Below are 26,661 nucleotides of genomic sequence, written 5' to 3'. Positions count from 1 at the left end.
TTTGTTTGAACTTCTACACTTTACACTGTATATTTTTATATGTCAAATGTTTTGAATACTAATATATAAATTGTACAGTTTTTTTTGTCATGGTAATATTTTGACCTATTGTATTTTTATATACGGCATTATAGCTTTCTACCACACCCTCACACGTATTTTTTTTACATTCCTTTAATGTGAATTGTATTTTAATGTCTTTTTATATGTGTGAAATGAATAAACGAGTAGCACCTTAATCCGCCACTACGTGTATTTTATGACACTGTGCAGCTATTTGGTGATAAAAGAGATGGAATATTGTTGAACAAACTAAACTAAAAGATGTCTATAGTTCAATTGAAACACAACAAATTCGCCAAGTCTGAGTCAGTCTAAGCCGGTTTGTGCGCCACCTGCGGCGAAGGAAGTGAGACTTTTAACCCGTGCGGCTGCCTGTTGAGGGTATTATTCTCCAACAACGTTCTGACAGTGGAGTCATCAGCCTTTAGGGGACTGCGAAAGGGCAGCGAGGCAGAGCCATGATTCGAACACCTGAACCTTGAAAAAGAATAAAAACCCCCCACAAGAAAACACAAAACATGACATGTGAAGCAAAGGGCTTCTTGTGGTGCCGCGTTGGCTTGCCGGGGGCTGTTTAACCCGGGCCTTCTCCTCGACGCTCTTGCCAACTGCAGCGGCAATTACAGGAAGCAGAGCTACAAAACACAAACAGCAAACAAAAAGGTTTTATCCGTCCACCTACTCCCACTGTATTCCCTCCAACCAACTTCCCCCTCCTCCAAACTTCTCTGCTCATCCCTTCTTCAAAGAGCGGTCATTATATCCGCTCCTCTTTTCAAGTACGAGCGTGAGAGCGAATCAGCCCAGATTAGATAACCGTCTGTATCGGACTGCGGAACCTGAACTTCCCGTGGCAAAGTCGCTGGATCTTAACAATGACTTCCCTGTGTGGGCTTTTCAGCATAATCAAAGGAGTTTCAATTCATGATAGAGGCGCTGACCTTGAACACGCAGGATGTGTTTTCTTTTTGGGGTTTGTTCGTTAAGGGAACAAAGAGCCGGGTAGGTCGCGGAGGGTAAAAGGTGCATAAGACGCAAGAGCCGGCGGCACGCGGTGCACGCTGCAGAGCAAACAAGCCGATTGTCCGTTAGTAAACGGCGGCCGGCATTTTTAAGAGAGCGTCTGTTATTTGCTCGTGGAGCTCTGAGTAATGAAACCGGGGGGGCCTGGGGAGGTTTAAGCCACACACGGCGGGGATGGAAATGATGGAGGTGAGCCATTAGCGGAGGAAAATCATCAGTGTATTAGAAGTTCTTAACCACCTTGAGCACTTCTAGAGGACGGTGAGCTTTTGACCAGAGAGGTAAAAAAAAAATATTAGGTTTTGCGGTTAAAGTTAAATCAGCGAAAGAATTTCATAAGGAGATATGATGTGTTATTATATTGAAGTATTTCATTATAGCTGAAGGCTTGTAATTAACCCCTCTGACGGCCCGGCCGCTATTCTGTCTTTCGGAGGCTGTATTGGGAATATACTGATGAAACTAGAAAACCTCAGGAATCTATTGGTACCAACAATGGCGTGCTAGCTTTTCAGGAAGAACGCTGAATAACGCCACCAAGTTACGCTAAATTTTGGCGAGGAAAAAACTAGAATGGCAAATTTCAATGGTGTCCCCTTGACCTCTGACCTCAAGATATGTGAATGAAAAATGGGCTCTATGGGTGCCCACATGCAGTTTTGACCACCTTGAAATGTCGTTTTTAAAGCAGCAGTGTGTGTCCTTACTCTGTTGGAGTCGACGCGAGGCCTGGTCGTGTACGACGGAGGAGCCATGTTGAAACCTCGAGGCACCAGGTACTCGTCGGCGTCCATGAAGTCGTTCAGGTCCTCCTCGTCCAGAAGGCTCTGGAAGAACTTGCTGTCGTTGGGGCTGGGGAGCTTCATGCGATCGTCTCCCTAAACAGCGCAACAATGGGATTACTTTTAACGGGAAGGTATACTCAAAAATGACCCACAGAAAACAACCAGAGCCGTATTATTATGGAGTGCTCCGACTAGTCTGTTGAGGCAAACGCACCTGGATGACGAGGTACCGCTGGGGGTCCCGGGCCATTCTGCAGAACTCAGCAGCCAGCTCCTTGAACTTTGGCCTGCTGTCGGCGTCAATCATCCAGCCTGGGGAGGAGAAAGAGGAAGATGGAGAAGGGTAGGGCGTTAAGGATGTGTACTGTATATGGAAATTGCATGGGTGTGAAAGACAGTCTAGTGGTGTGGTTGCAGGTTGCAACCACACCATAATAACAATACTTTAGGAGCAACGAAAGTCAGACGGCGGCTGGCGGTACCACGGTTTTGCACTTTCACGTTACCGCAGTTTCACAAGCGTGTCGGAGAACTACGGTGGCCTTCAGGTAACGTAAAAACGCAAAAGGCTCTCTCTAGAGCCAATGTTTGGTTTGTCCGTTCTGGGCTACTGTAGAAACATGGCGAACTCTATGAAGAGGACCCGCTCCGTATGCAGATATGAAGGGCTCATTCTAAGCTAACGAAAACACAACGATTCTTAGTTTCAGGTGATTATACACTGATGAAAACATAGTTATGAATATTATATTCCATTTCTGTTAATAGATCTCCTGAAATGTTACACACTGTTACTTTAACAGACATTTATTTAAATGAAAATCTACGAGATCATCACTTTAAGATGGCGATATTTGTTGAATGCATATTGAAGTTCTGTAGCAAATACAATAAAACGCTGAATGAGCAAGTGTTCACTTTAACAAAGTTTCACACATTCATGCCTTGCTCAAGGGCAACTCGGAGGTAGTTATTAAGGTATAGGGGAAAAGTGTCTTTTCTCTCCCTGAGGCCACAGCTGCAGTAAACACAGCAAGCCCCCTGCAGGTGAGGTGAGAGGCCAGGTGGTGTCTCGGCTCAGATTAGACAGCAAAGCAAACACAGTTGCTGATTTCAGCGTCTGCATTACATATTCTACAACAGTGAGGTCTGGGTGCCTCTAGCAATCCTACAGGGAGGTTCCGCGGATCACCAGCAGAATATAATTGCTTCATTTCACTTCCTTTCAAATGTAGTGGCTACCACACTGACAAGAAATAATAGTTCATCCTCACTACATTCATGCGGTCCGAGGTATGTTTCCTCCTGTCGATCTGAAGCCAAGTTCCCCTTAAACAAACCCTGACCTTCTCTGTTGTCACTTTGCCTGCCACACTCTTCGCTCACTTTATCTCATTTCCGCTTCTAGCGCCCCACGCAGGCACATTACCTAAATGAGGTGCAATTACTCCAGCAATCAAACTCCATTTCATCTTTATTGGGGTGGCGCTGAGGCGGCGGGGCACGCCGTGTGACAGCGCACCAAATCACAAACAACGGCTCTCAGTCAACATGTAATTAGAATTAATGCGGCCAATTGCCGAGCTTCCTCCTGGCTTGCGGTGGGTCGCCGTGGCCCTCCCTGCTAGTTTGACTCAGAGCGTGACCCGCTATGGCTATTTCTGATCACCGCCGTGACGCTCGAGCTGACGTACACTGGAACTTTTGTGTGCCTGTGGTGTGTGTGTGTGTGGGATAAGCTGCTCGGCATTAGAGGGGATAAACTGACTACAGGAGAATCTGCCCTCAACATTACTAATAAATCAGGACAATGTGGGAACATGCAAGTTAAAGGGATAGTTCAGGTGTTTTTGAAGTGGGGTTGTACGACGTACGTATCCATAGTCAGTGTATTACCGACAGTAAATGGCGGTCGGCACGCCCCGCAGTTTGGAGAAACAGACAGCAGTACCAGCACGGAAGCAAAGCAATGTACTGCTGTGGATGGGGGCAGCAGAAAGATGTATTTTAGACACCTAAAACAAAGGCCCACCTAAAAAAAATCCCTATCAATTTAAGTGTGCGCTACATTTAGAATATTTTCGCAGGTTTACCTTGCCGTTAGACAGCCCTTTCTGACGGAAAACTGAAGCCGTTGTATCCATCTACGCTCTCGCCAAAGCCACCAGACTCCATTGAAAAAAACTGTAATTTTACCACGCAGAACACGGGAGTTGGTTTGTTTGTGTTACGAACAATCTAACTGATCGAGGCGGCGGCAGACCAGCAACTCCCAGGGTTGGCTCTAGGCCTTTTGGTACCCTGGGCGAAATTTGGATTTTGAGTCCCCCCCCCCCCTGCTGCTCTAGGGTTAGGGTTAGGGTTCAGCTCCCCAGAACCCTGACCCCGTAAACCACAACACACATCAGACATTACAATGGTTTTAAGACAAAAGTTACGATTTTTTGTTTTCATAAATAACACATATATATTACATAAATAACTGTATTATAATATAAATAAACAGTTGGTCCCTGATATTGTTGGTGTGAGAAAGAATGGTAAATGGACTTTCTAGTCTTCCGACCACTAAAAACAAAAGTCAAAAGTGTATTTCTTTATTTATTTGTTAATTTTTTTACCTCAATGAAGAAAATGAGGAAGGGTGCCTACAGGGATAACAGTGCCCCCCCCCCAGAAGGTGACACCCTAGGCAACCGCCTATATGGCCAATGCCTTAAGCCGGCCCTGGAGACTCCTGTATTCTACGTGGTAAAATTACAGTTTTTCTCAATGGAGTCTGGTTGCTTTGGCGAAAGCATACATAATGGCTTTTCAGTCGCCCAAAAATCCATCAAAAATATTCTAAATATAGCGTACACTTTAACTGATATTGATAATTTTGTAGGTGTCTAAAATACACTTTGCTGCCAGCCCAGTCCACAGCAGTACATCGCTTTGGTTCCGTGCAGTAACTCCTGTTTATTATAGATAAGTACCTCATACAACCCCACATCAAAACACCTAAACTATCCCTTTAAGGGAATCCCCCTTTGACCTCGGCATTTATAACATTATTGTCCACACATTTTACACAGCACATAAAATGTATTCTCCTCCTCCAGCGGAGAAAGACAGAAATCAGTTGGCATTGTTATGAGGCTAAATGGCTGCAGGAGCTTTCATGGTTGCTTCTGTGCTGTCAAAAGCCACTGGCAGTAGTTTTTCATTTGGAAAAAGAACAATTAGATATCATGACATTTCGGATCGGATTAACATTTTCTCCGTCATGGGAATATGTTTTGATATCGAGCTTCAAGCTGGATCACATCATTCTCTTTCAACACATTTGGCATTTCTAAGCGCTCGCTGCTGTTGCGTGGCGCACCAGTAGAATAAGTTTCATAGAGACACAAGCAGCCAATAATAAGAAGCATATTCATAGTGCAGATAAAATATTTGTGCAACAAAAAAAGCCCCAAGAACTGCAATGGCAGGGGGGAGGGGAGGCGAAGTCGGCGTGGGAGAAGTTTTTATGAGATTTTCCGCCACTACCAGAAGACAGAAACTCCACCATAGCTGGGTTCAGGGTGGAGCGATGACCAGACTGGTGCGAGGAAAAGGATCGCCAAACAGCCGTCAGTTGGCAGATCTCATAGCATGGATTGGCATATGTGTCTGGACCGTTTCCTGGAAATATGGGAGGGCATATCCCTCCGTAGCCATGAACACCAGAACCAGGGCTCTGAATCCAGCCAGGGGGGGAGGGAGCGCAAGATGGGAGAATTTGGGGAGGATGAAGAGGAGGCGGGTTTTTGGACGAGTTGGGGTACGTCGGCTGGGAGGGAGGTGTGGCGGTCCAGATGGAGGATGACACGAACAAGGATGTGGGCAGAGTCCATAAAGCAGCGTCTCATTAGTTTCTTCCTCTGGATTGTTTTCTCTTTACATATCAACTTCTCTCCCAGCCTTGAGTCGAAGCCCCTGAGCTCAGATAACACCTTACCAGATGCATATTAAAAATATGAACCCTTTTTATTAAACCACAACTCATCTGCGACACCTCAAACTGAGCCGGAGCGGTGTATAAACATGATTTAAAAATAAGATTATGGGCTCCACAACGCTCAGTGTGCTGCTCTGTAACATTGTCTTTAATGCTGCCACCTGTAGCTGAGGCAATTATGTTTACAAATGGGTGATATGCTTTTTCTATTTCACTGATGACTAACTTTAATGTTCAAATTATTTGATGGATGGATGTACAATTTGGTAATATGTACCTGTATTCTGTTTATACTAAGGTACTATCTTTAATATCTCTGGAGGTATTAGGCCATTGTAGGTAATGTTTTTTTTTTATCATCGACTGTTATTGATATTGCATTTAGAGGATTTTTGTATCAATGTGATTGAAAGTATTCTTCAGGTATTTAATGGCTAAACATGAACATTCACATCTGGTTATTTCATCTCAGTTAAATGAATAGTTAGACATTTTGGGAAATATGTTTATTTGGTTTCTTGCCGAGAGCTAGATGAGAAGATTGCAAGGGTGTGAACTCGAGTCAGACTCGAGTCACAAATTTGATGACTTAAGACTAAACTTGACAAAATCGCAAAAAGACTTGCATCCTAGATTTAGAATTTAACACCAGTGACTCGTGACTTAATTTGGACTTGAGCCATTTGACTTGAAAATACTTGATAACTTCCCCCAAGCCCAAAGATTAAAGCCCAAAGATTAAAAGTATGTTATTTAAAAAGTGTGCGCACAAAGACGATCAACTACCCGGTACCAGATTTAACTCCAACAGCATCAGAGATGCCAGTTGGCTCCTGTTACTCTGTTGTTGAAATGGCATTACATTTGGTGAAGAACTTCACTCGAGACATGCCTGTCTTGACTTGGGACTTGACTCGACACTTGCCTGTCTTGGCTTGGGACTTGACTCGAGACTTGCCTGTCTTGACTTGGAACTTGACTCGAGACTTGCCTGTCTTGACTCAGGACTTGCCTGTCTTGACTTGGGACTTGACTCAAGACTTGCCTGTCTTGACTTGGAAATTGACTCGAGACTAGCCTATCTTGACTTGGAACTTGACTTGAGACATGCCTGTCTTGACTTTGGACTTGACTCGAGACTTGCCTGTCTTGGCTTGGAACTTGACTCGAGACTTGCCTGCCCTGACTCGAGACTTGCCTGTCTTGACTCAGGACTTGCCTGTCTTGACTTGGGACTTGACTCGACACTTGCCTGTCTTGGCTTGGGACTTGACTCGAGACTTGCCTGTCTTGACTTGGAACTTGACTCGAGACTTGCCTGTCTTGACTCAGGACTTGCCTGTCTTGACTTGGGACTTGACTCAAGACTTGCCTGTCTTGACTTGGAAATTGACTCAAGACTTGCCTATCTTGACTTGGAACTTGACTTGAGACATGCCTGTCTTGACTTTGGACTTGACTCGAGACTTGCCTGTCTTGGCTTGGAACTTGACTCGAGACTTGCCTGTCCTGACTCGAGACTTGCCTGTCTTGACTCAGGACTTGCCTGTCTTGACTCGAGACTTGCCTGTCTTGACTCAGGATTTGCCTGTCTTGACTTGGGACTTGACTCAAGACTCGCCTGTCTTGACTTGGGACTTGCCTGTCTTGACTTGGGACTTGACTCAAGACTCGCCTGTCTTGACTCAGGACTTGCCTGTCTTGACTTGGGACTTGACTCAAGACTCGCCTGTCTTAACTCGGGACTTGCCTGTCTTGACTTGGGACTTGACTCGAGACTTGCCCCACTTGACTTCGGACTTGCCTGTCATAACCTGGAACTTTACTTAGGACTTGCCTGTCTTGACTTGGGACATGACTCGAGACTTGCTTGTCATGACTTGGTCCCACCTCTGGAAGATGGATACCACTCTGTCATCCTATAACTATAAACCAGATTTTGTATACGCGTCTGGTTTGTGATTGTGTGTACGTGTGTTTCCTCACATTTCACCATCACCATGTAGACATCGATGGTGCAGATGGGCGGCTGGGGCAGACGCTCCCCTTTCTCCAGGATGTCTGGGATCTCCCGCGTGGGGATGCCGTCGTACGGTTTGCCTCCGAATGTCATCAGCTCCCAGATGGTCACTCCTGGAGGATAAGGACAAGACGGACAGGGAGAGACGGGGAGGTGAGACAAAGAGCCAGAGAGCAACAAGATAAGCAGAAAGATAAAAATGCAAATAAAGGAAAACAGGATTTCAGGTCACTGACTTCTTTCCTCCCACAGATGTGAGCACAACAGACAGTGACGTCCACACATACAGATTATACATTCAGCACCCACCGTAACTCCACACGTCACTCTGATGGGTGAACTTCCTGTAGTGGATGCATTCCAGAGCCATCCATTTAATGGGCATCTGAGGAGAGAGGGATGGATGCATAAAGATGAGGGTTTTATGATTAAACAAGCTAGACAATCTGAATTAGAAGCTATCTATTTACACCTCAATTGAAGAATTTTCCATCATGATATTTTGCCATTTCTTTAAATCCAGCGTTTGTGAGATATTGGCGAATCGACGGTGCTTTCTGCTTTGCTCAATATTACTCAAGTACCGTGATTGATTAGCTTCAGTCCAACCCAGGGACCATCAATAGCGAGGCATGCTCTTTAAGGCACTAAATGAGATTGTATTGGCCAATTGTCTCACATTATTGGGACTTGTCAGTCTTGACTTGGGACTTGACTTTGGACTTGCTTGCCTTGACTTGGGACATGACTTGGGATTTAACTCGGGACTTGCCTGTCTTAACTTGGGACTTAGGACTTGCCTGTCTTGACTTGGGACTTGACTTGGGACTTGCCTGTCTTAACTTGGGACTTTACTTAGGACTGGCCTGTCTTGGCTTGGGACATGACTTGGGATTTAACTCGGGACTTGCCTGTCTTAACTTGAGACTTTACTTAGGACTGGCCTGTCTTGACTTAGGACTTGAATTGGGACTAAACTCCGGACTTGCCTGTCTTGACTTGGGACTTGACTTGGGACTTGCCTGTCTTAACTTGGGACTTAGGACTGACCTGTCTTGACTTGGGACTTGACTTGGGACTGGCCTGTCTGGACTTAGGACTTGAATTGGGACTATACTCCGGACTTGCCTGTCTTAACTTGGGACTTGCCTGTATTAATATGGGACTTACTTAGGACTGGCCTGTCTTAACTTGGGACTTGACTTGGGACTTGCCTGTCATGACTTGAAACAAGCTGGAAAATGTGAATTAGAAGCTATCTATTCACACCTGAAATGAAGAATTTTCCATCATGCTATTTTGCCATTTCTTTTAATCCAGCGTTTGTGAGATATTGGCGAATCGACGGTGCCTTTTGCTTTGCTCAATATTACTCAAGTACCGTGATTGATTAGCTTCAGTCCAACCCAGGGACCATCAATAGCGAGCGTGCTTTTTAAGCTACTAAATGAGATTGTATTGGCCAATTGTCTCCCATTATCTCAGTAGCCGGTAGGTTTACAGCAGGCAGTGCGTGAGATAGTAATAAAAACGAACCCTTTGACATTCCTGACAAGGACAACGGCACACGTCCCTTTTCCTAACTGCCATATGATTTCCATATTGACTGTAGGGGGGAATTTTCAGCCGCAGAGCCCACTGAACAAGGCAATTATCTGGCCTCTTGCGTGTGAACGCACATATGCACACACATGTATCGGTCATTTGAAATACAGCCTGACACACGCGCTCGCTCTTCAGGGAAATGAACAGGAAGAGGGGAAATGAAATGCTTCAGGTTGGAAATGTGTTCCACCTTCGTCTCTGTTGATTTATCTCTCGTGGCGCATCTATTTTTATGGCGTACATGTATATCTGCTGACAACAGCTCTCATTCATCAAGGCTTCGGCGAATACCCACATGGAGTCAAATCAATCAGATGGTCGTATTCATGAAAATACTTTATTCTTTATCTGCCCACAGCTCCAACTCGAGATGCGGTGGCTACCTTCAGGCCTCCAGCTGAACAGATGCAGCAATGAACAAGCCAATTTAATAAAGGGAGTTGATCAGGACAATTTGCATAGCAAGTCTCAAGCGAGGAAAAGAGAAGGGGCTTCTGATTAATGTAGTCCGGGTCCCCAAACAAAACAAACTGATTGGAAGTGAGGCAGCATTATTTGTTTGGATGAAGTGCTTCTAAATTGTATATTATTGAAGTTCACCAGACTTTGCCTGACCAACACAGCTCTGAAATTGGTAAAGATGTCACTGCATGACACATCGAATACGTTCATTTCTGTTTTGTTAAGATCTCCAAATCGAAAATGTCTGATGAGAAATAGGAAAAGACAAACTATCTTCTTTTTGATTTGATCTGAGGTTATACTTTCATGTTCGCAAATTAAACACAATAAAAATAATACATAATACAAATTATAAAAAAATAAGAATTGGAAAAAAGATAATTTTTTTATATATTATATATACTGTACATATATATATATACTATATATATAATGTCTTTATTTGTAACATTTTATATACTAGATACTAAACAAAAATGTTTATTTTTTGACAATTAATTTACCAAATACTAAAAAAAAAATAATTTATTTTTTACATTTTATTTACTAAACTGAGTAGGTTATAATCTTATTTACTAGTTTTAAAGTAGATTATAATCTTAATTACTAGTTTTAAAGTCAGACTTTACAGTGCTACATAGATGCACACACACATTCAGAGACACACAAATACTTAAGCCCTGGAGCAAAGACCTTTTGTTTTATTACTTTCTGTTTGCAGTATTTACTACTTATGTCAACTGTTTTTATAAAAGCTGCCCTGTGTGTTAAACCGCTGTCAGGTTGCTGGGTTAAGTCCTGCACACACACCGAAACATGCTCACGCCTCCACTTACACCAACCTTGCCCCCGTCCGCGTTGTACTCCTTCTCGTCGGTGTCCAGCAGCCGCGCCAGGCCGAAGTCGGTGATCTTGATGTGATTGGGCGACTTCACCAGCACGTTCCGCGCCGCCAGGTCCCTGTGGACCAGCCTCCTCTCCTCCAGGTACATCATCCCCTGAGTTAGACGGAGAGAGAGAGAGAGAGGGAGAGAAAGGTGAGACGACTATGAATCTTCTCTTGAAGCCGTTTATCATTTCATATCCCGTGATCGGAGCAGTCTGAGATCGTCGATGCGGCAAATGTCAGCCCTAACATAAAATTATTGTCATAACTGTCATCATCATTTCCGCACACCCACCAAACATTTAGATTCAATCTTTCATCGTTATCATACCTCATATATACGACTCTAGGAGACAGAAGGTTTTATAGCAATCCAGAGATGTCAGAAAAGTCAGAAATTCGAACTTTTGACAAGTGAAAAATGCAGCAGAACAGCCTCTCGAATCAAGGACTCCAAGTACAGAACATTTCAGCTGTTATTACATTATTACCATGTCAACAGTCACAGGATCCAGGGTGAAAACTACAGACAGGTCCTTATTAGAAATGTTTGCCTTTCAATTAGGGCTGGGACAATATGCTTATCTCCCGATTTGACAATATCATGATACTTGGGTGCCGATTCGATATGTGTTGTGATTTTTAAGTATCCCGATTCAATATTACGATTTACTGCAATTTTTGTTAACTTTTTTTTAGCACGAGACCATAGCAACAAGTTGAATCATACACTTCAAAGGACTTTTACTTTGGAAAATTGCCAAATTGCCACAGTAAAAATGTTTGAATTTCAGCATGGTGAAACATTAAGGCTGTCAATCCATTAAAATATGCTCAAATCATAAGTGTCAGTGTGCTGACTTGACTATGACTTGCCCCAAACTGCATGTGATTATCATAAAGTGGGCATGTCTGTAAAGGGGAGACTCGCGTTACCCATAGAACCCATTTTCATTTACATATCTGGAGGTCAGAGGTCAAGGGACCCCTTTGAAAAAGGCCATGCCAGTTTTTCCTCTACAAAATTTAGCATAAGTTTGCAGCGTTATTTAACCTTCTTCACGACAAGCCAGTATGACATGGTTGGTACCAATGGATTCATTAGGTTTTTTAGTTTCATATGATACCAGTATCTTAACTCTAGCTTTAAAACTGAGCCTGCTGCAACCTAAAAAATAATGAGTTAAAGAAATTAGTGGCGTTAAAACAAATTTGTGTTTAATTATGGCGTTGACTTTGACCGCCCGATGAAACATATATTTGAAATGTAGCAGTTGTTAAATTCTCATGCAGGCGAATGGACATCTTTCAGGAGTGTATTTCTCTCCACTGTTACTGGACCAAGCACAACTAGAAGATACAACAGGCTGTAGAAGTGTGTTAACACCAGCGTCTACTTCTTGTCCCGACTCAAGTGTAATCGTGTTCTGTCATAACTGAGATTGGGTCTCTGACATGTCGCCTCCTCGTCCCCCCTGGTAATTGGGGCCATTTTCAAGATTGGCCAGGCAGCGAGAACAATGCGTGTCCTTCCAATTTGTTAACGTTGGTTATGAACACCCGATGAGCAAAGCCTTGAGCGAGAGAGAACGGTAAGTTTGCTTTGCGGTGTTAATCCGTTGCTCAATGGGCTGGACGGAGCAAGGACTCAAAAACCTCACGTGTGCGAATATAATACACACATGTCACCTTTTCCCTCGCACACAAGTGTCATCACGCCTTCATGGACACACACTCCTCTCTCCTCTGAGCCAGACCGGCAAGGCCGGGCCAATTGAAGTGTATTAGACTGGATGTTAAACAAGTGGATGCCACTTTGCAGCCCGGATCAATAAAAACACCTTGATGAGGAGGGAGGCAGTCATTGTGCTCAGCAGACAATGAAAGATTTCAAACCAAGGGCCACGCCTCCGCTGGCGAATCATTGTCCATTTGAAAAGACTTACAGTGAAAACACCATATATATATATGTGTGTGTGTGTGGGCACATATCGAGGTGTTGAATTGCTCGTCGCCCCGCGCCGCCGCCTCCTCCTCCTCCTCCTCTTCCCAGACAAATGTGAGGATAAATCGATCGCGCCGACGTCTGGCTCGCCGCTGGCGGAGCCCTCATCCATCATCCGCCGGCCTCACGGAGACAGACGCGTAGACACACACGCGCTGACAGAGACCACCCGGAGACCACCGATACGCCGAGACAAGACATATTTCACCCAGCATTCCTCGTGAGTCTCGGTAATATTTCTATCTGTCAGTCTGTTTGGATGTTCTCTTTTATCCCGCAGTTCGGGACACTTCCTTATCCTGTGTCGCTCTTTTTTTTCCCAAAGTAGTCCCCTCGCCTTGTTCCTCGCCAACAATGCTGGGTCCCCCGCTTTTACTGAGAGTGTATTTAAAATAGATTACTTCTGGGGGGGTTCGGGCAGCCGATCAATAACAATGCTGATTACAATAAGCCCGAAGACGACCGTGCCGCGCAATATTTATCCCCGATGTCAGCGTCGGGAGGAATTAGGAATCAATGGCCCACACAGTCCATTAATACACTTCGACTTAAAGTGACAGCGCAATGAGGGGAAGCCATCGCACTGACAGGGCAAATGTACAGCAGCTCAAGGAGCCAATTAATTTCCAGCCACTCCGGGCGGTAAACACCGGCGTCCCAGCGGAGGACGTGGGAGGGAGGGGCGGCGGCGGCGTTGGTTTCAGGCCCCTCTGATTGTGCCGCTTTAACACTGCTTAAGTGTTACAATCCCCGGAGTCCCGAGGTCCTTGGAAATGGAAGTGGAATTGGATAATTTGTGATTACATAACTTGTAGATCATACAGGAACTTGCAGGGGGGAAGTAATTAAACCTGCCGTGTTTGGTAAACGACATCACTGTTCTGTTCCTCCCTTTTTTACAACAATACACAATATTACCGGTGTGTGACTGACGGGTAGATATCAGCCTGTCATCTCCTGTAGTTTTAAAGCTAGAGTGAAGATACTGGTATCATATAAAACCTCAGGAATCCACTGGTACCAAGCATGTCATGCTAGCTTGTCGGGAAGTTCGCTAAATTTTGGCGAGGAAAAACTGGCATGGCCATTTTCAAAGGGGTCCCTTGACCTCTGACCTCAAGATATGTGATAAAAATTGGTTCTATGGGTACCCACGAGTCTCCCCTTTACAGACATGCCCACTTTATGATAATCACATGCAGTATAAATGTGTTATTGTCTCCTATTCTAAAATGGTGTATTTGAATATTTCTGCATACTGAGGTCCCTAAACAGTCTTGAATCACATAAATTGGGTATCACAGTAAAGCTGAGACTCTTGTGGATCCAATGAGCCCAACTGTATTCAGTGGTAATGATGTGAGTCCCCATAGTAGTCATTTAATTGTAGTGAGACCATTTTTGTAAACTTGACCTCACTGTATTAAATGACCTGTGGTGACCTCTAGGATAATCACAGCCTCATGAAACTTTACAGACACCAAGAGACCTAGAGCATTCAGAGGATGGATGGCTTTCCTAGCTAGATTGACAATAAGGGGTTTTCTGAGCAGTTTACACAACAGAAGCGCTCGCCATCCAATTGCCGAAAAATGCAATTCTTGCAGAAATCTCCAAATGTCAAAAGTTTTTGATACCAAATCACAGCATGGCTTTTTTCTATGGTATTCCTCAAGGTCTTGGTGTCTTAATGTGGTATTTTGGAGGGATTATTGATCATTGTTATCAATTCACAAGTGGCAAAAAATGGTTAAATTTAGCAGCAAATATGTGTAACAAATGGTATCAACCCAAAAATTGCTGCAGCATCTTTTGAAACATAATAGAGCATGGGAATTTTACATTTTCACTTCTGATTTATGACTAGAACAACTTGACACACAGTGCTGAGCTGCATCTCAAATTAATCTCCAGGTTCCCAGCTTTCAGATGATGTACACCACTTCTATGTGACATCTACTGTTGACCTGCTATCTCCCCTTAAAGACCCCCTGTACCCCACCCCTACCCATCTAACATGCATTAAACTAATGCATGTTGGCCATCAAATGAATGAATAATCTCTGTTTGAGGAAATTGTACAAAATCCAAACAAAGTTAAATTACTAACTGCAGCAACAGCTTGAATGAATAGCGAATGCCCGACAGGCAAAATCACTTTGTGCTCTCTCTCTCTCTCTGCCATTATTTTTCTGCGGAGAAAGCAAAGCCGCCTGCCTCGGAGGAAGAGCGACAATTGCAGCCGCGCAACCACTCCAAACTTTCCACTGAGCTGCTGCACTCAAAGTTTAAAGTGTGTGTTTACGGCTGACCTTTTAAAGGCAGGATGATGTATACGTTTTGATGTACAAAAAGAGGAGGGGAATCTTGTGTGAGTTTCTTTCCTAACAAGTACAATAAAACACCTGTATGCACAGGGGTAATATCATCTGTTGACGTAACCAAAGCTTTAACTTATGCTTTCTTTTAGAAAGTCTGCAGGGTTAGCAGACACTAACAGTCCACACAAAGGCTCCTAAAGTTCCCATCAGAGCCCTTAAGTGCTCGCTGAATTTGCAGCGAGACAGGCCTGAGCCCCGGTGGACTTAACAGAAGTGCATCTTAAAGTCTGCGACACCGTGAGACGGTGAACGGTTGAAATTGCAACATGCGACCTCGCTGGAAGGGTCACATGGAGAAAGAAAAAGAAGGTGGCGGCGAGCATGCAAGGATTTCAAGGGCATCTGATTACATTCGCTCAGAACTTGTACCTATAAAAGTCCCAATTTTTCAAGTTATTGAAGCAGAACCTTTGCTTTTCGTACGAGAGCTTGACAGCTCGTGCCTCGTGGGAAAGGAGCTAAAATACAGTGTTAAAGCTGCGGTTGGTAACTTTAATAAAAATGACTTTTTGTCACATTTGCTCACACTGTCAGTATATCCTGACAGTATAGTACATTAGACTGATAATCTGTGATATAATCAGGTTCCTCTGCCTCCTTTTAGTGCTCCTAATGGTATTTACAAGATTCCACCGCCCCCCGAAGAAAAACAACCAATCAGAGCCGAGGATTCTCTGAAGCAGCTGTCAATCACTGCTCGCGAAGCTCGTGAACGCCGATCAAACGGTCAAATTAGGCAGTGCTGATCAGATATGAATCAATATTATGTTACTGTAATGCCTATTTCTCTCCTCAGATGTTCTCAGAATCATCTTGCAGTGCACTGTTTAGCTGTAAAATGAGAACGTTTGCTCCGGCTGGTGGGCGGTGCTTGGTTTTGGCTCGATTTTCAGACCAGATCCACTCCTTCCGTTCTTACCTTTCACAATAAAAGCCCCATTTTCCTGTTGTAGAATGAATCTTTTGTGTTTAAATTTTCTCATACTGTCATTTAATTTGGAATGGTAGGTTAGCCGCCTCAAAGTGGAATCAGTTCATGTTGACATGATGTCAGAAGCAGACGAACAACAGCAGCAGCTTTAAATACATCCGTCCAATTCAGGGAAGGCCTCCATTTCCAGAAAAACACCCACTTGAACCCGACATGAAAAGTCCCCTGAGAGCTTTTCCCAGCCTCTCACAGCCACATGCTACACTGGAGCATTAAGGTTAAGGACCCAGCAGCACTGTTGCACATCACAAATGACACCGGGGTATGTTTTAAGCCTGGAGCGCGTGAAGTGCTAGTATAGCACTTTTTTGTACTTTATGGAACTTTTCAAGAGCTGTTTTAGTGAAGACCTTTGCAAGAGTCACAGTGTGCTTTAGGACAAGTCAGCAGCGGTGTCACTCATTAGCCAGACTATTGGTGCACCACCACGCTACTTAATGCGATAGACATCTTTACATCCAATGCATGTATGGCGAGCCGTTTTAACTTTTAATAGCTAAGCTTGACTATCCGGAATTAACGTTAGAGTTATCCACAATTGTATTTTGACTAGTCGTAACAAGGCAAAAGTGAGCATGGCTCACGTACCCCCGCTCATTGCTTGACCCCTACTAAAGTATATCTAAAAATTAAAGTTTGAACTGAGCAAAATAAGCAGATATCTCTAAAGAACATCCTGTCTAGCTATTAAATGTTAAAACGTCTGTGCTCACTTTTAGTGTTTACGCCTCCCTGCGTTACCAAGACAACGGTTGATTATGACACCGAACGGAGGAAATAAGGCTTTGAATTGCTTGTTTTCTCCTTTTAAGAGTTAAGCTAAATGACTTTGCGAGTCCTCTTTACCCTCGTCTGACCCGACGCCGGCTACCAGGCAGGATAAAATCGCATTTTTAAACAACACTAAAGGTCTTTTCTCATCTCTGCAGGGTCCTGAATTGTTTACAGAGACTAAAAAGTTTTCTAAAGCACGCAACAGACCGGGTCACGGCTGGTCGGCGACCCATTAGCACCTTCTCTCTATAGCAGAGGACTAAAGATCTAAAGTCTTCAGTAATGGAGGAAAACAAGAGGGTGAAACCAGGCATGAAAAAAAAAGAAGAGTGGAGTAGCGTGGAGCTGCGGGGAGCGGTACGCCTCGGCGGGAGTGGAAGATGCTGTGGAATAAAAGATGCTGGGTATAAAGGAGAGCAGTTGGACGGTAAGTGGAGGAAGAGGAGGACGGGCATGATGGAGTACGGCAGGTAATAAATTCAACTCAGGTCTTCAGCAGATCTCTGTGATATTACCTACACCAGATACACGCTAACATGAACTTTTCCCTGTGTTTGTTGCCAGGCAACATGCTTTTTGAGGAAGCAGTGGGAACCATCAGCGGTTAAATTGTTTTAATGATGCAACTCTTGGGTGCTTGCACAGTTTATTTGGAAATTCACGTCAAAAGAGAAGATGGAGAAAAACATGCTGAGCTTCTTAAAGCAGAAGGTGAGGTGCCTGTTTCCACAGGGAGCGATAAGAGCGCCGCATGTGGTGCGCCACCCCCCCCCTTCCTCCTTCCATCTCCCGCCGCTAAAGAACCCCCCCCCCGCCGCCCAGCCGAATGGGCAACAATGCGAGCAATATGGGACTGTCCGCACGCCGAGAACTGGGACCGGTGCGATAAGGAGCGCGCACAATGGGTCCGCTCGGGTGGCGCAGGTGGTCGTCTGTCACGCGCCGTGTGCTGCGCGGGAGATAGAATGGGGAGGCCGAGCTGGCAGCCTGCGAAGCGTGTGTGAGTGAGAGAAAGAGAGGAAATGGAAGAGTCCAGACGCGCCTCCTCTTTAATCATGTGTACATCCATGCACATTTTATTCTGCGACAAAATTTAAAGCGCTTCACGTCGAGCAATTTGCAAAAACAAAAGGGGGGAAAAAGGACGTTTAGATAATGTCTCGAATTATCTCCACCGGGATGGTTGATGAAGGATCCAGGTGACATAATGTGACACGTATAATGACAGACACAGTGGCGGCGCAGCAGTCGGGAGATGCAGGCCCCATTTGCTCCGCCGTTCTGGAACCACAGTGAAAAAAAAAAAAGGCAGCCATCTATCAACCTGAGCTGTGTGTTTATGAGTGTGGGAGATGAGAATGCGAGATTCCCCTTCGGTGGGGAGCGGAGTTTAAGAGCAATGACGGACAACAATAACCGGCGCTTGATGTCTTCTTGCGTCTTAATTACCTCCACCTCAAGAGAGGGAGGCGAATGTGGAATTATCTGAGCTCTGACGCCGTGATCTCCCCTGTGGGACGGAGAGATCCCTCCAAAATGTCACTGTGCAGGCAATAAAAGGCCGCTGCTGGCAAATTTACATGAGCAAATGTCAATAATCTTTTGGCTGCTGCGGTGGAATTAGAAAGGGGGGGAAATCAGTCGGATTCATTGGTACTCTTTTGGTGATAGAAAGTTCCTTAAAGTCAAATTAAAACAAGTCGATGATGAGCCGCGACAACAAGATGACATTTGCGGCTATGTGTCTAAACGTCCTTGCCGGGCGCCGCCGCCGCCGCCCAACCGTCAATTAAGTGGAGTTTGAGATGAGGCTGTGGGCAGCGGCGAGGACGGTAATGACAGAGAAGGGAGAGAAAAAAAAAAGAAACAAAGAAGAGGATCCTTATTTCAACCGACTGAGCGCCAGGCCGTACACTCCACCTTCACGCTGATGCCTGTAATTTACCCTACTACTTGCTGTGACACTGAGAAGTTATCATTTTTAATTGCGGCGGATCATTATCGCGGTGAGAAGCCGTCGGACTTGATTCGACCTGCCCACTTGCTACTTCTGATATGGAAGGGGACAAATTGTTCTGTTGACATCACCACGTGTGTAAAACACAGGTTTCTGCTAATACAAATCATATAGATTCATGATTGCATATGCGTGGGCACACAAACAACCCTCCATTATTGCATGCTGTTTGTATATAATACTCCTGCAATTATCAAGGTATTATCAAGGCTTGATTCGGGACCTGGCAGAATGACTTGTTTTATTGATCTTTTTAATCTTACTGCAGCTTTTGATATAGTTGACGTGTAATTGAACGTCTTGAACATTGGACATTTCAGGGACAGTTTTAGATCGGTTTTATTTTTCTAATAGGAAATTCTGTGTGGCCATTGGTGATTTTAAATCCTCCTCCTCCCACTTATCCTAAGGAGTACCTTCAAGGCTCAGTCCTTGGCCCGTTATTATTCTCCATTTATATTGTTACCTCTAGGTCAAATCTTTCATTAGCATAACATTAGTATCCATTTTTATGCAGATGACTCCGTCTCGTTTGACTCCAATGACACAACTGGTCAAAATACAATCCTGTCTTACTGATGTTAAAAACTGGCTTTCACAAAATGTTCTTTAGCTAACCTCTGAAGCCATTATCAGAGGTCCAGACTCCTCTAGCGAGCACTTCTTCCCTCACTTAGGTTCTCTGTCCTGCTGCATCAAAACCCAGTGCAGAGATCTTGGTGTTATCTTTGATAACAGACTTAACTTTGACCAACAGGTGAAATTCGTCATTCAATGGAGCTTTTTACTACTTCGGATATCTCAAAAATTAGATTTTTTTGATCTCCTAACAATCTAGAAATGGTCATCCACGCTTTCATTACATCCTGTTTAGACTACTGTCACTCACTCTATTCCTGTCTCACCCAACACAACATCTCCAAACTTCAACTAAAATGCTACAGCAAGACCGCTAACAAAATCCAACAGAAGAGTCCACATAACACCGGTTGTAGCATCTCTACATTGGTTACCTGTACGTTTTAGAATTGATTTTAACATTTTAATGATTACTTGCACGGTTGAGGTTGGCCCAAGTTCATATTATCGTTGTGTTATTAAAATGACATTTGCAGGACTTGATGATCGAAGAAGAGAACTTTTATGCAGCGAGCGGAAACATATGCAGAGTTGCGTCCGCGAATTCCCGCCGCCGCCGCTCACCTGCAGGCGTGCATATGCCTGTGTCTAATGAGCCCCGGCTCCAGGCGTCACGCGTAACGGGTGTGTATGCAGAGAGGTGACCGATCCAATCAGGCCTCCCTACCCAGTGGATCTGGCAGTCAAATCCCTCCCCTTATGCATCCTTGAGCACTGCTGATCCTTACAGATAATTAGAAAGACTCGGGGGGCTTATCCCCTCCGCCGCCCTGCTCCTCCTCATCACCTCGTCCACTTCCTCCCTCCACCTTGTTTCCTCGTTTTGTTGCGTCAGCAGGGACACGTGCGTCCTCCTGGGGGACTGGTGTGTGTGTGTGTGTGTGAGCTGAAGAATCCGTGAATGTGTTCGGAGGAAGGGGAAAACTGCTCAGGGTGCACATTAGTTGCTTTTTTTTGTGTGTTTTTTTTATGATGTTGGATAGTATTATGGGCTGCACTGTTTGGTAATCACGGCGTGATGTGCTTCTGAGATGCCAAGAATTGTGGGACTGCATTATTAATGAGGCCCCTGGGAAATGAAGTGCTGAACATGGATCACTACCGTATAGCTTGCTGACTGTATTAAATTCACTATAACTTAGTCTAATGTGTTTCAGTAGGAAATATAGAGTGGAATAAAAGAAAAGTGAATGTATAGGGTGGCACTGAACACATCAGTCATTCACGGTTTATCATTGTTGCTCGCCATTTAACAGCATTTTCAGTTTATATGCACAAGTGAAGTATGTAAAATATCCAATAATATTTCAACGAGGACATAGGCTCCGTCCAAAATCGCATACTATGCACTACATACTCATTATGTGTACTACAACATAGTTAAGCAGCAGTATATAGCTTTTCGGACGCACTGAGCAGTAGTTTACATCTTGACTTCCTGAGAGCCTCCTTGCCGGTTGGAGACGTGTAACCATGGTAACTCGTGCCGACCTCATGTTTATCAAAAGTCTGAATTTATTTAAAATATATATTTCGCCGAGCAAAGTAAATTTTTTTACAGTTAAATTGAAGCGTTATTGACGTTACAGAGCTGTCCGTTAATATTGTGAACGTTGTCGTTACTACCGCTTTGCATTGTGGGATATTTATGCCGCTGTAGTGTCCAGCGTTGCGTACTGTAATATTTCAACAGAAATAGTATGCAATTCACGTTCTATTGGTTTCATACTAAGGTTTCAGACATACAAAAAAATCTCGTACTAAATAGCATGCTATTATGGAATTTCAGACGCAACCATTGGACATTGGAGAAGTTTAAGCTGGTTGCAATCTGCAACCTCACCGCTAGATGCAGCTTTTAGCTACAGAAAAAGCAAGTAAGTGGGCCTTGAGTTGCGATTGTTTTACCAAACTACTATTTCTAAGGTCAAGAACGAGCTTTGATCATTCAACTTTAAGCCAACACGGACAAGAATCTTTCAAGTCGACAGATCCATCTGAAATTCAAACATCATCTGTTGAAGTGGATGTTTAAAAGCTCTGGAAATGGCAAGTAAGCAGACCTTGAGGTGGGATTGCTTTTTCATACTACTATTGCCAAGGTCAGGATTCATTTTGATGTCGTTTTTATAGTTACAACCAAATAGGTTTTATCCATTTTAAGTCACAAAAATGAACTTAAAATGTGATAAATTAGACTTAAAGCTTAATGAATATGGATGCAAAATGGAACCAATCTCTAATTTAAGCCTCCCAAAACTGCATTAAAACCGAGGTTTAGGAACTGCCACACCTCCGTCAACTTCTATTCATCCATACATTCATGTTTTTCTGACACACATCAGCCTCCACATGTTCGACCTGTCAATAATAAATACGCCGAGGTGAAAAACATGTATCACCTCCAGCGTCGTGTTCGCTCATCAGCCATTAACGCCATCATAAATGGATGTTGTTGACAGGAGTCATGTTACTCTTCCCTTCATATTCATAATTGCCTTTCAGTTCGCAGCAGTTTTCATCACTCTATAGCTAATTACTCCTGCCATAGTAGCACCTTTTACTCGCATCTACAGGATGGCAACAGGCACCGCTATCTGAACTACAGTATGCCGTTTGAAAATAAAAAATGGAATCACAGCATATTTCTGTGGAATCTTTCATATGTAAATATATACAATCACTACTGCAAACATAATGTACGTACGCCTGGCTCTTCTGAGATGCTTAATGAGTATCTCTCGGGGTTTTCTCATGTGTCTTTAGAAGGCCCTGCCAGGCGAGAGAGAGGCTCTCAAGATGTATGAGGGCAATCTATAGGAGACAAAGACGAGGAACAATGTATTGCGGGAAGAAATGAGTCCTTGGGGTGCCACAAGGGGCATGGAGGGACGAACCAAGGTGATGCTGACACGGAAAAGTCCACTGATATGATGCCATGTTTCAGGACCACACGTCCACATGGTTGACATTCTGATTGAACCAAATCTAAATTCGTGATCGGTATTTCGCTAGCAAACATCAGGTCTACGACACCCCGTAAAATAAGTTTATTCAAGTGTAGTATTAGTGTGCTTCTTTTAAACTTAAAATAAGAGAGTGTACTACTTTTTATGTACTTATCAGAGATATACTTAACAAAAGTATACATACGTATACTTGGCTCATGCTGACAAGTATGCAGAAAAGTCGAAGTGTACTTGCCTTATAGGCCTACAGAACGGTATACTTGGCTTGTAGTTGTGCTTAGTTTTTGACAGAGTAGCCTATGAAAGTGTGCGAGTCCGTGCAAATCAGTGCATCCGTGTAAATGTCTAAATATACATGAGCATGTTGAGTCCATCGAGACGTCCCTCTCGTTGTGATGCAATGACATGATAGACACAGGAGCGCAGGACAGTGAGGCGATTTGATTCAAAGACAGGAATCCATCCTCCACCGAGGGAAGGAAAGATGAAGGACATGTGCAGGGGGGAGGGGAGGGAGTGAGGGAGAGGACGAGGAAGAAGTGTTAAGGCTCGGCTAATGAGTGCAGGCGAGATGTGTTTGCTCAGCACGGAGCTGCGTTTGCAGGGAAGCGAGTGACACGGAGGGCTAAGCTTGGCCAGATTGGATCTCCTGCCATCGGGGTGGCATCTCCGGGGGAGCCGCCGCGGGACGCAAATCTAAACACACGCGAAGCGCACACATGTGTGCGTCCATATCAACACATGAGTGTGGGACCAAAGATTGGGAGTCATATTTAAAGGTCCCCAGATTTTCCTTTCCCTGACGAAGCAGTGGGGGGGGGGAGACGTCTGCTGATTTGGTCGGAAAAGGAAATGTGTTTATCTGAGTGTGTGCAGGCAGCAACGCCCAGACTGGAAAACGCCGTGGTAGAGACCTGTCAATCACAAGGTAGCCCCGCCCTAAAGCATCCCCTGCTTTATGGTCTATTTGACTCTAAATGGGACCATAATTTACTAAATGAACATCAAATGATCATCTTGTTTTTTTGCAACCAGAAGTGAAACGAGAGGTCGGAGCTAAGTACAACCAAACGCTGAATAAGACATTTTTAGGCGACCAAAATGTAAGTTTCATGAACTGATTACAAAAGAATCTCGGCATCAGTAGTTTTAATGATGCATTATAAGCTGCTTAGAGCTAGTGTTAGGTCGTTAAACAGGTCATAATTCCCTCTCTTTATAATATCTGTTTTATATTGCTGTGAAAACATCTCCTTCAAACAACTGAATTCATTCAAGTGTCTCGCCAAAAACTTAATTTTACGAGATTACATTCGAACACATCGCGATAAAGTTAGAATTTACCTTCGCACAATACTCATTTTACTGAACAGAGCTTGAACGCACCATAATATAACTCAATGGCACATCCGTTAACGTTCGTAGCTCCGTTATTTAGCCGAGCAGGACTGTGCTGCCCAGCGACTTCTAACAGGTAACTTTACTAACTCTCGTCCTGTTGATTTCAACACAGGTTTGTTGTTCACAGTGTCGCTTTATCAGGGACAAAATAGGGTGCGCCCCCTCAGGTTTAGTAGTGATAGCGCCTAAACAAACTGAAACATGATATAGCTTGTGTATGCCGTTGCGTCATTGTGCATGCGTAACTGTCGGAAAGCATCAATAAGAGGAATCGATAGTCACAAAGGCATGAGATGCCAAGGAATTTGTCAACTAGGAACCGATTCTCTATTCCCATCTCTAGCGTTTTCCCTTCCTGCCAAAGTGCTGGATGTCTTGATGATTTTATCCTCCACTGCCAACAATTTACCCGCATTTGATGGGTGGCGGGTGCTAATTTCAGACCCTGCACACTCCATTTTCCAGTGAGGTCAATCACCTTCTTCTCATCATCATCATTCTTAAAATATGTGCTTAGTTTTCCATACACGTAGCTGAACGCATGTACTGTACGTTTAAACGATCATGCCGTGCTTTGGCTGTACAGTATTTAGCTCACCTTGGAAGAATTATTTGAGGTCAGTGTTCAGCGCCATCATTAGCCCTGTCAATCTGTAAAACGCCGTCCAGGGCCGCCATGACAGCAGAGCGTACACTCTAACTGGAGGGCTTCCCTGCAGGGCATGTCTCACTAATGTCAGTCCGACGAGTTCGCCGGTGGGTATGTTTATACCGAGCGCTCGACTCCCTCACTGCTCACCAAACCAAAATGCCCCAATGTGGCCTAGATACAAGCCCCCGTCAAGCAGCCGTCCCCGCCGAAAACCAATCAAGACCCTCGTCCAGCCCGGGCTTCACTGCCAAAGCCAATCATTTCACCGGCAGGACAGCGACTTGCCGAATCTATTCTACTTTCATTATACTGAGCCTGAAGGAGAGAGGCTGTGAGAGGAAGACAGAGGGAGAGCAAGCGAGAGGAGAGGAGGGGAGAGGGGAGCCAAATTAAAAGACTCCCGTAGCCCCGCATACACTCAGTTCCGATCCCATATTTAATTCAGTGATTGATTTGTTCATTAAAATACATCCCAAACCTAATTATTCCATTAATAATCCAAAACCTAATGAAAGAAATACGCTGTATATGTGTGTGTGAGAGCGAGAGAGGGAAAGAGAGAGTCAGTTAGTGAGTGATAAAGAGGAGATGGAGACAAGAGGGAGATGCAGAGAGAGACGGAGAACGGGGGCACTGAGAAATTCCTAGTTTTCTACAACCACACACACATTTGCACACACACACACACACACACACACACACACACACACACACACACACAAACACACAAGGTCACTTGAGGATATGTGGCCTGCGGTGGGTAATGTAGAAGGAGATGTAGGGCAAACTTTGACCTCCGTTAACCTGAGCGCCATGGAAACAGAGAAATGGGCGGATTTGTAAAAAAGGAAAGGAGACGTATATGTTCATGTGTGGACGGAGGAAAGAAGAGGAAATGAAAGGAAAGGAAAATGGACTTGGATTTACCGTATATAGCGCTTTTCTAGTCTTCCGACCACTCAAAGCACTTTACACTGCATGTCAGCATTCACCCATTCACACACACATTCATACACTGACAGCAGAGCCATGCAAGGTGCCAACTTTGCCCATCAGGATCTAATCTAAATACTCATTCACACACCGATGGGAGGAATTTGGGGTTAAGTGTCTTGCTCGAGGACACATCGACATGTGACCCGGAGCAGCCGGGGATCGAACCACCGACCTTTCGATTGGTGGACGACCTGCTCTACCCCTCTGAGCCACAGCCGCCCGAAAGGAAGGGGAAGAGAAGAAGAGAAAAGGAAAGAAAACAAAGAAAAGGAAAGGAGGGGAATTAAAGGGGAAGGAGACATAGCTGTTTAAACATGGATGGAGGGAAGGAAAGGGAAGGAAAGGAAAGGAAACAAAGAAAAGGAAAGAAGGGGAATAAAAGGGAAGGAGATGCGAATATGTAGATGGAGGAAAGGAAAGGAAAGGAAAGGAAGGAAACCAAATGAAAGGGAATAAAAGGGACAGCAAAAAAGAGGTAAGGAAAGGACACAACACATGAGGAAAGGAAATAAAGGAAAGGAAAAGGAAGGAAAGGAAAGGACAGGAAAGGAAAGGAAAGAAGGGGAATACAAGGGAAAGGATATGTTTATATGTAGATGGAGGAAAGGAAATGAAAGGAAAGAAAGGAAAGGAAAGGAAAGGAAAGGAAAGGAAAGGAAAGGAAAGGAAACAAGATGAAAGGGAATAAAAGGGACAGCAAAAAAGAGGTAAGGAAAGGACACGACACATGAGGAAAGGAAATAAAGGAAAGGAGACAAAAAGAAGAAAAAGAAAAAAGGAAGTAAAGATGGAGCCTAATAAATTAGAGCCATTCACAGAGAACTAAAGAGCCCTCTGTGTGTGTCCTGTATAATGTGAATGTGTGTGCCGTCACTCATTGTGTGTGTGTGTGTGTGTGGCGGCGGTGGGAGTGAGGGCAGCCCTGAGTGTGGCTGGAGATTAATGGGGGCCATTATCTCAATGCCCAAAACACTCAGTGATGAAGAGTCACTGCCTGGCGACAGGCC

At 44.3% G+C, this 26,661-nt stretch overlaps 1 protein-coding gene and 1 long non-coding RNA gene across 15 annotated transcripts in view; both read right to left on the bottom strand.

Moving 5' to 3' along the window:
• Nucleotides 1–26,661, bottom strand: part of LOC141762924 (receptor tyrosine-protein kinase erbB-4-like) — a 343,760-nt gene that overhangs the window by 68,254 nt on the left and 248,845 nt on the right. For 13 of the 14 annotated variants that reach the window (XR_012592935.1, XR_012592934.1, XR_012592937.1 and 10 more), the window contains 5 exons: nt 10,780–10,941; nt 8,186–8,261; nt 7,843–7,989; nt 2,086–2,183; nt 1,794–1,964 (listed from right to left, as the gene is read on the bottom strand). Coding sequence is in view for 7 of the 14 variants with exons in the window: in XM_074627098.1 (XP_074483199.1) it covers nt 1,794–1,964; nt 2,086–2,183; nt 7,843–7,989; nt 8,186–8,261; nt 10,780–10,941 (654 nt within the window). In the remaining 7 variants the exon portion in view is untranslated. The remainder of the gene's footprint in view (nt 1–1,793; nt 1,965–2,085; nt 2,184–7,842; nt 7,990–8,185; nt 8,262–10,779; nt 10,942–26,661) is intronic. The other variant, XM_074627097.1, reaches the window with a different exon arrangement.
• On the bottom strand, nt 7,063–7,348 carry LOC141762929 (uncharacterized). Its single transcript, XR_012592941.1, has 3 exons — nt 7,312–7,348; nt 7,251–7,277; nt 7,063–7,162 (listed from the first exon to the last, which is right to left on the bottom strand). It is a non-coding gene; the product is annotated as an uncharacterized LOC141762929 (long non-coding RNA).

This window comes from Sebastes fasciatus, chromosome 24 (genome assembly GCF_043250625.1).
Source record: "Sebastes fasciatus isolate fSebFas1 chromosome 24, fSebFas1.pri, whole genome shotgun sequence".
NCBI lineage: Eukaryota > Metazoa > Chordata > Actinopteri > Perciformes > Sebastidae > Sebastes > Sebastes fasciatus.
The sequence above is the reverse complement of the archived record's forward strand: the minus strand, read 5'-3'. Positions and strand labels throughout refer to the sequence as shown.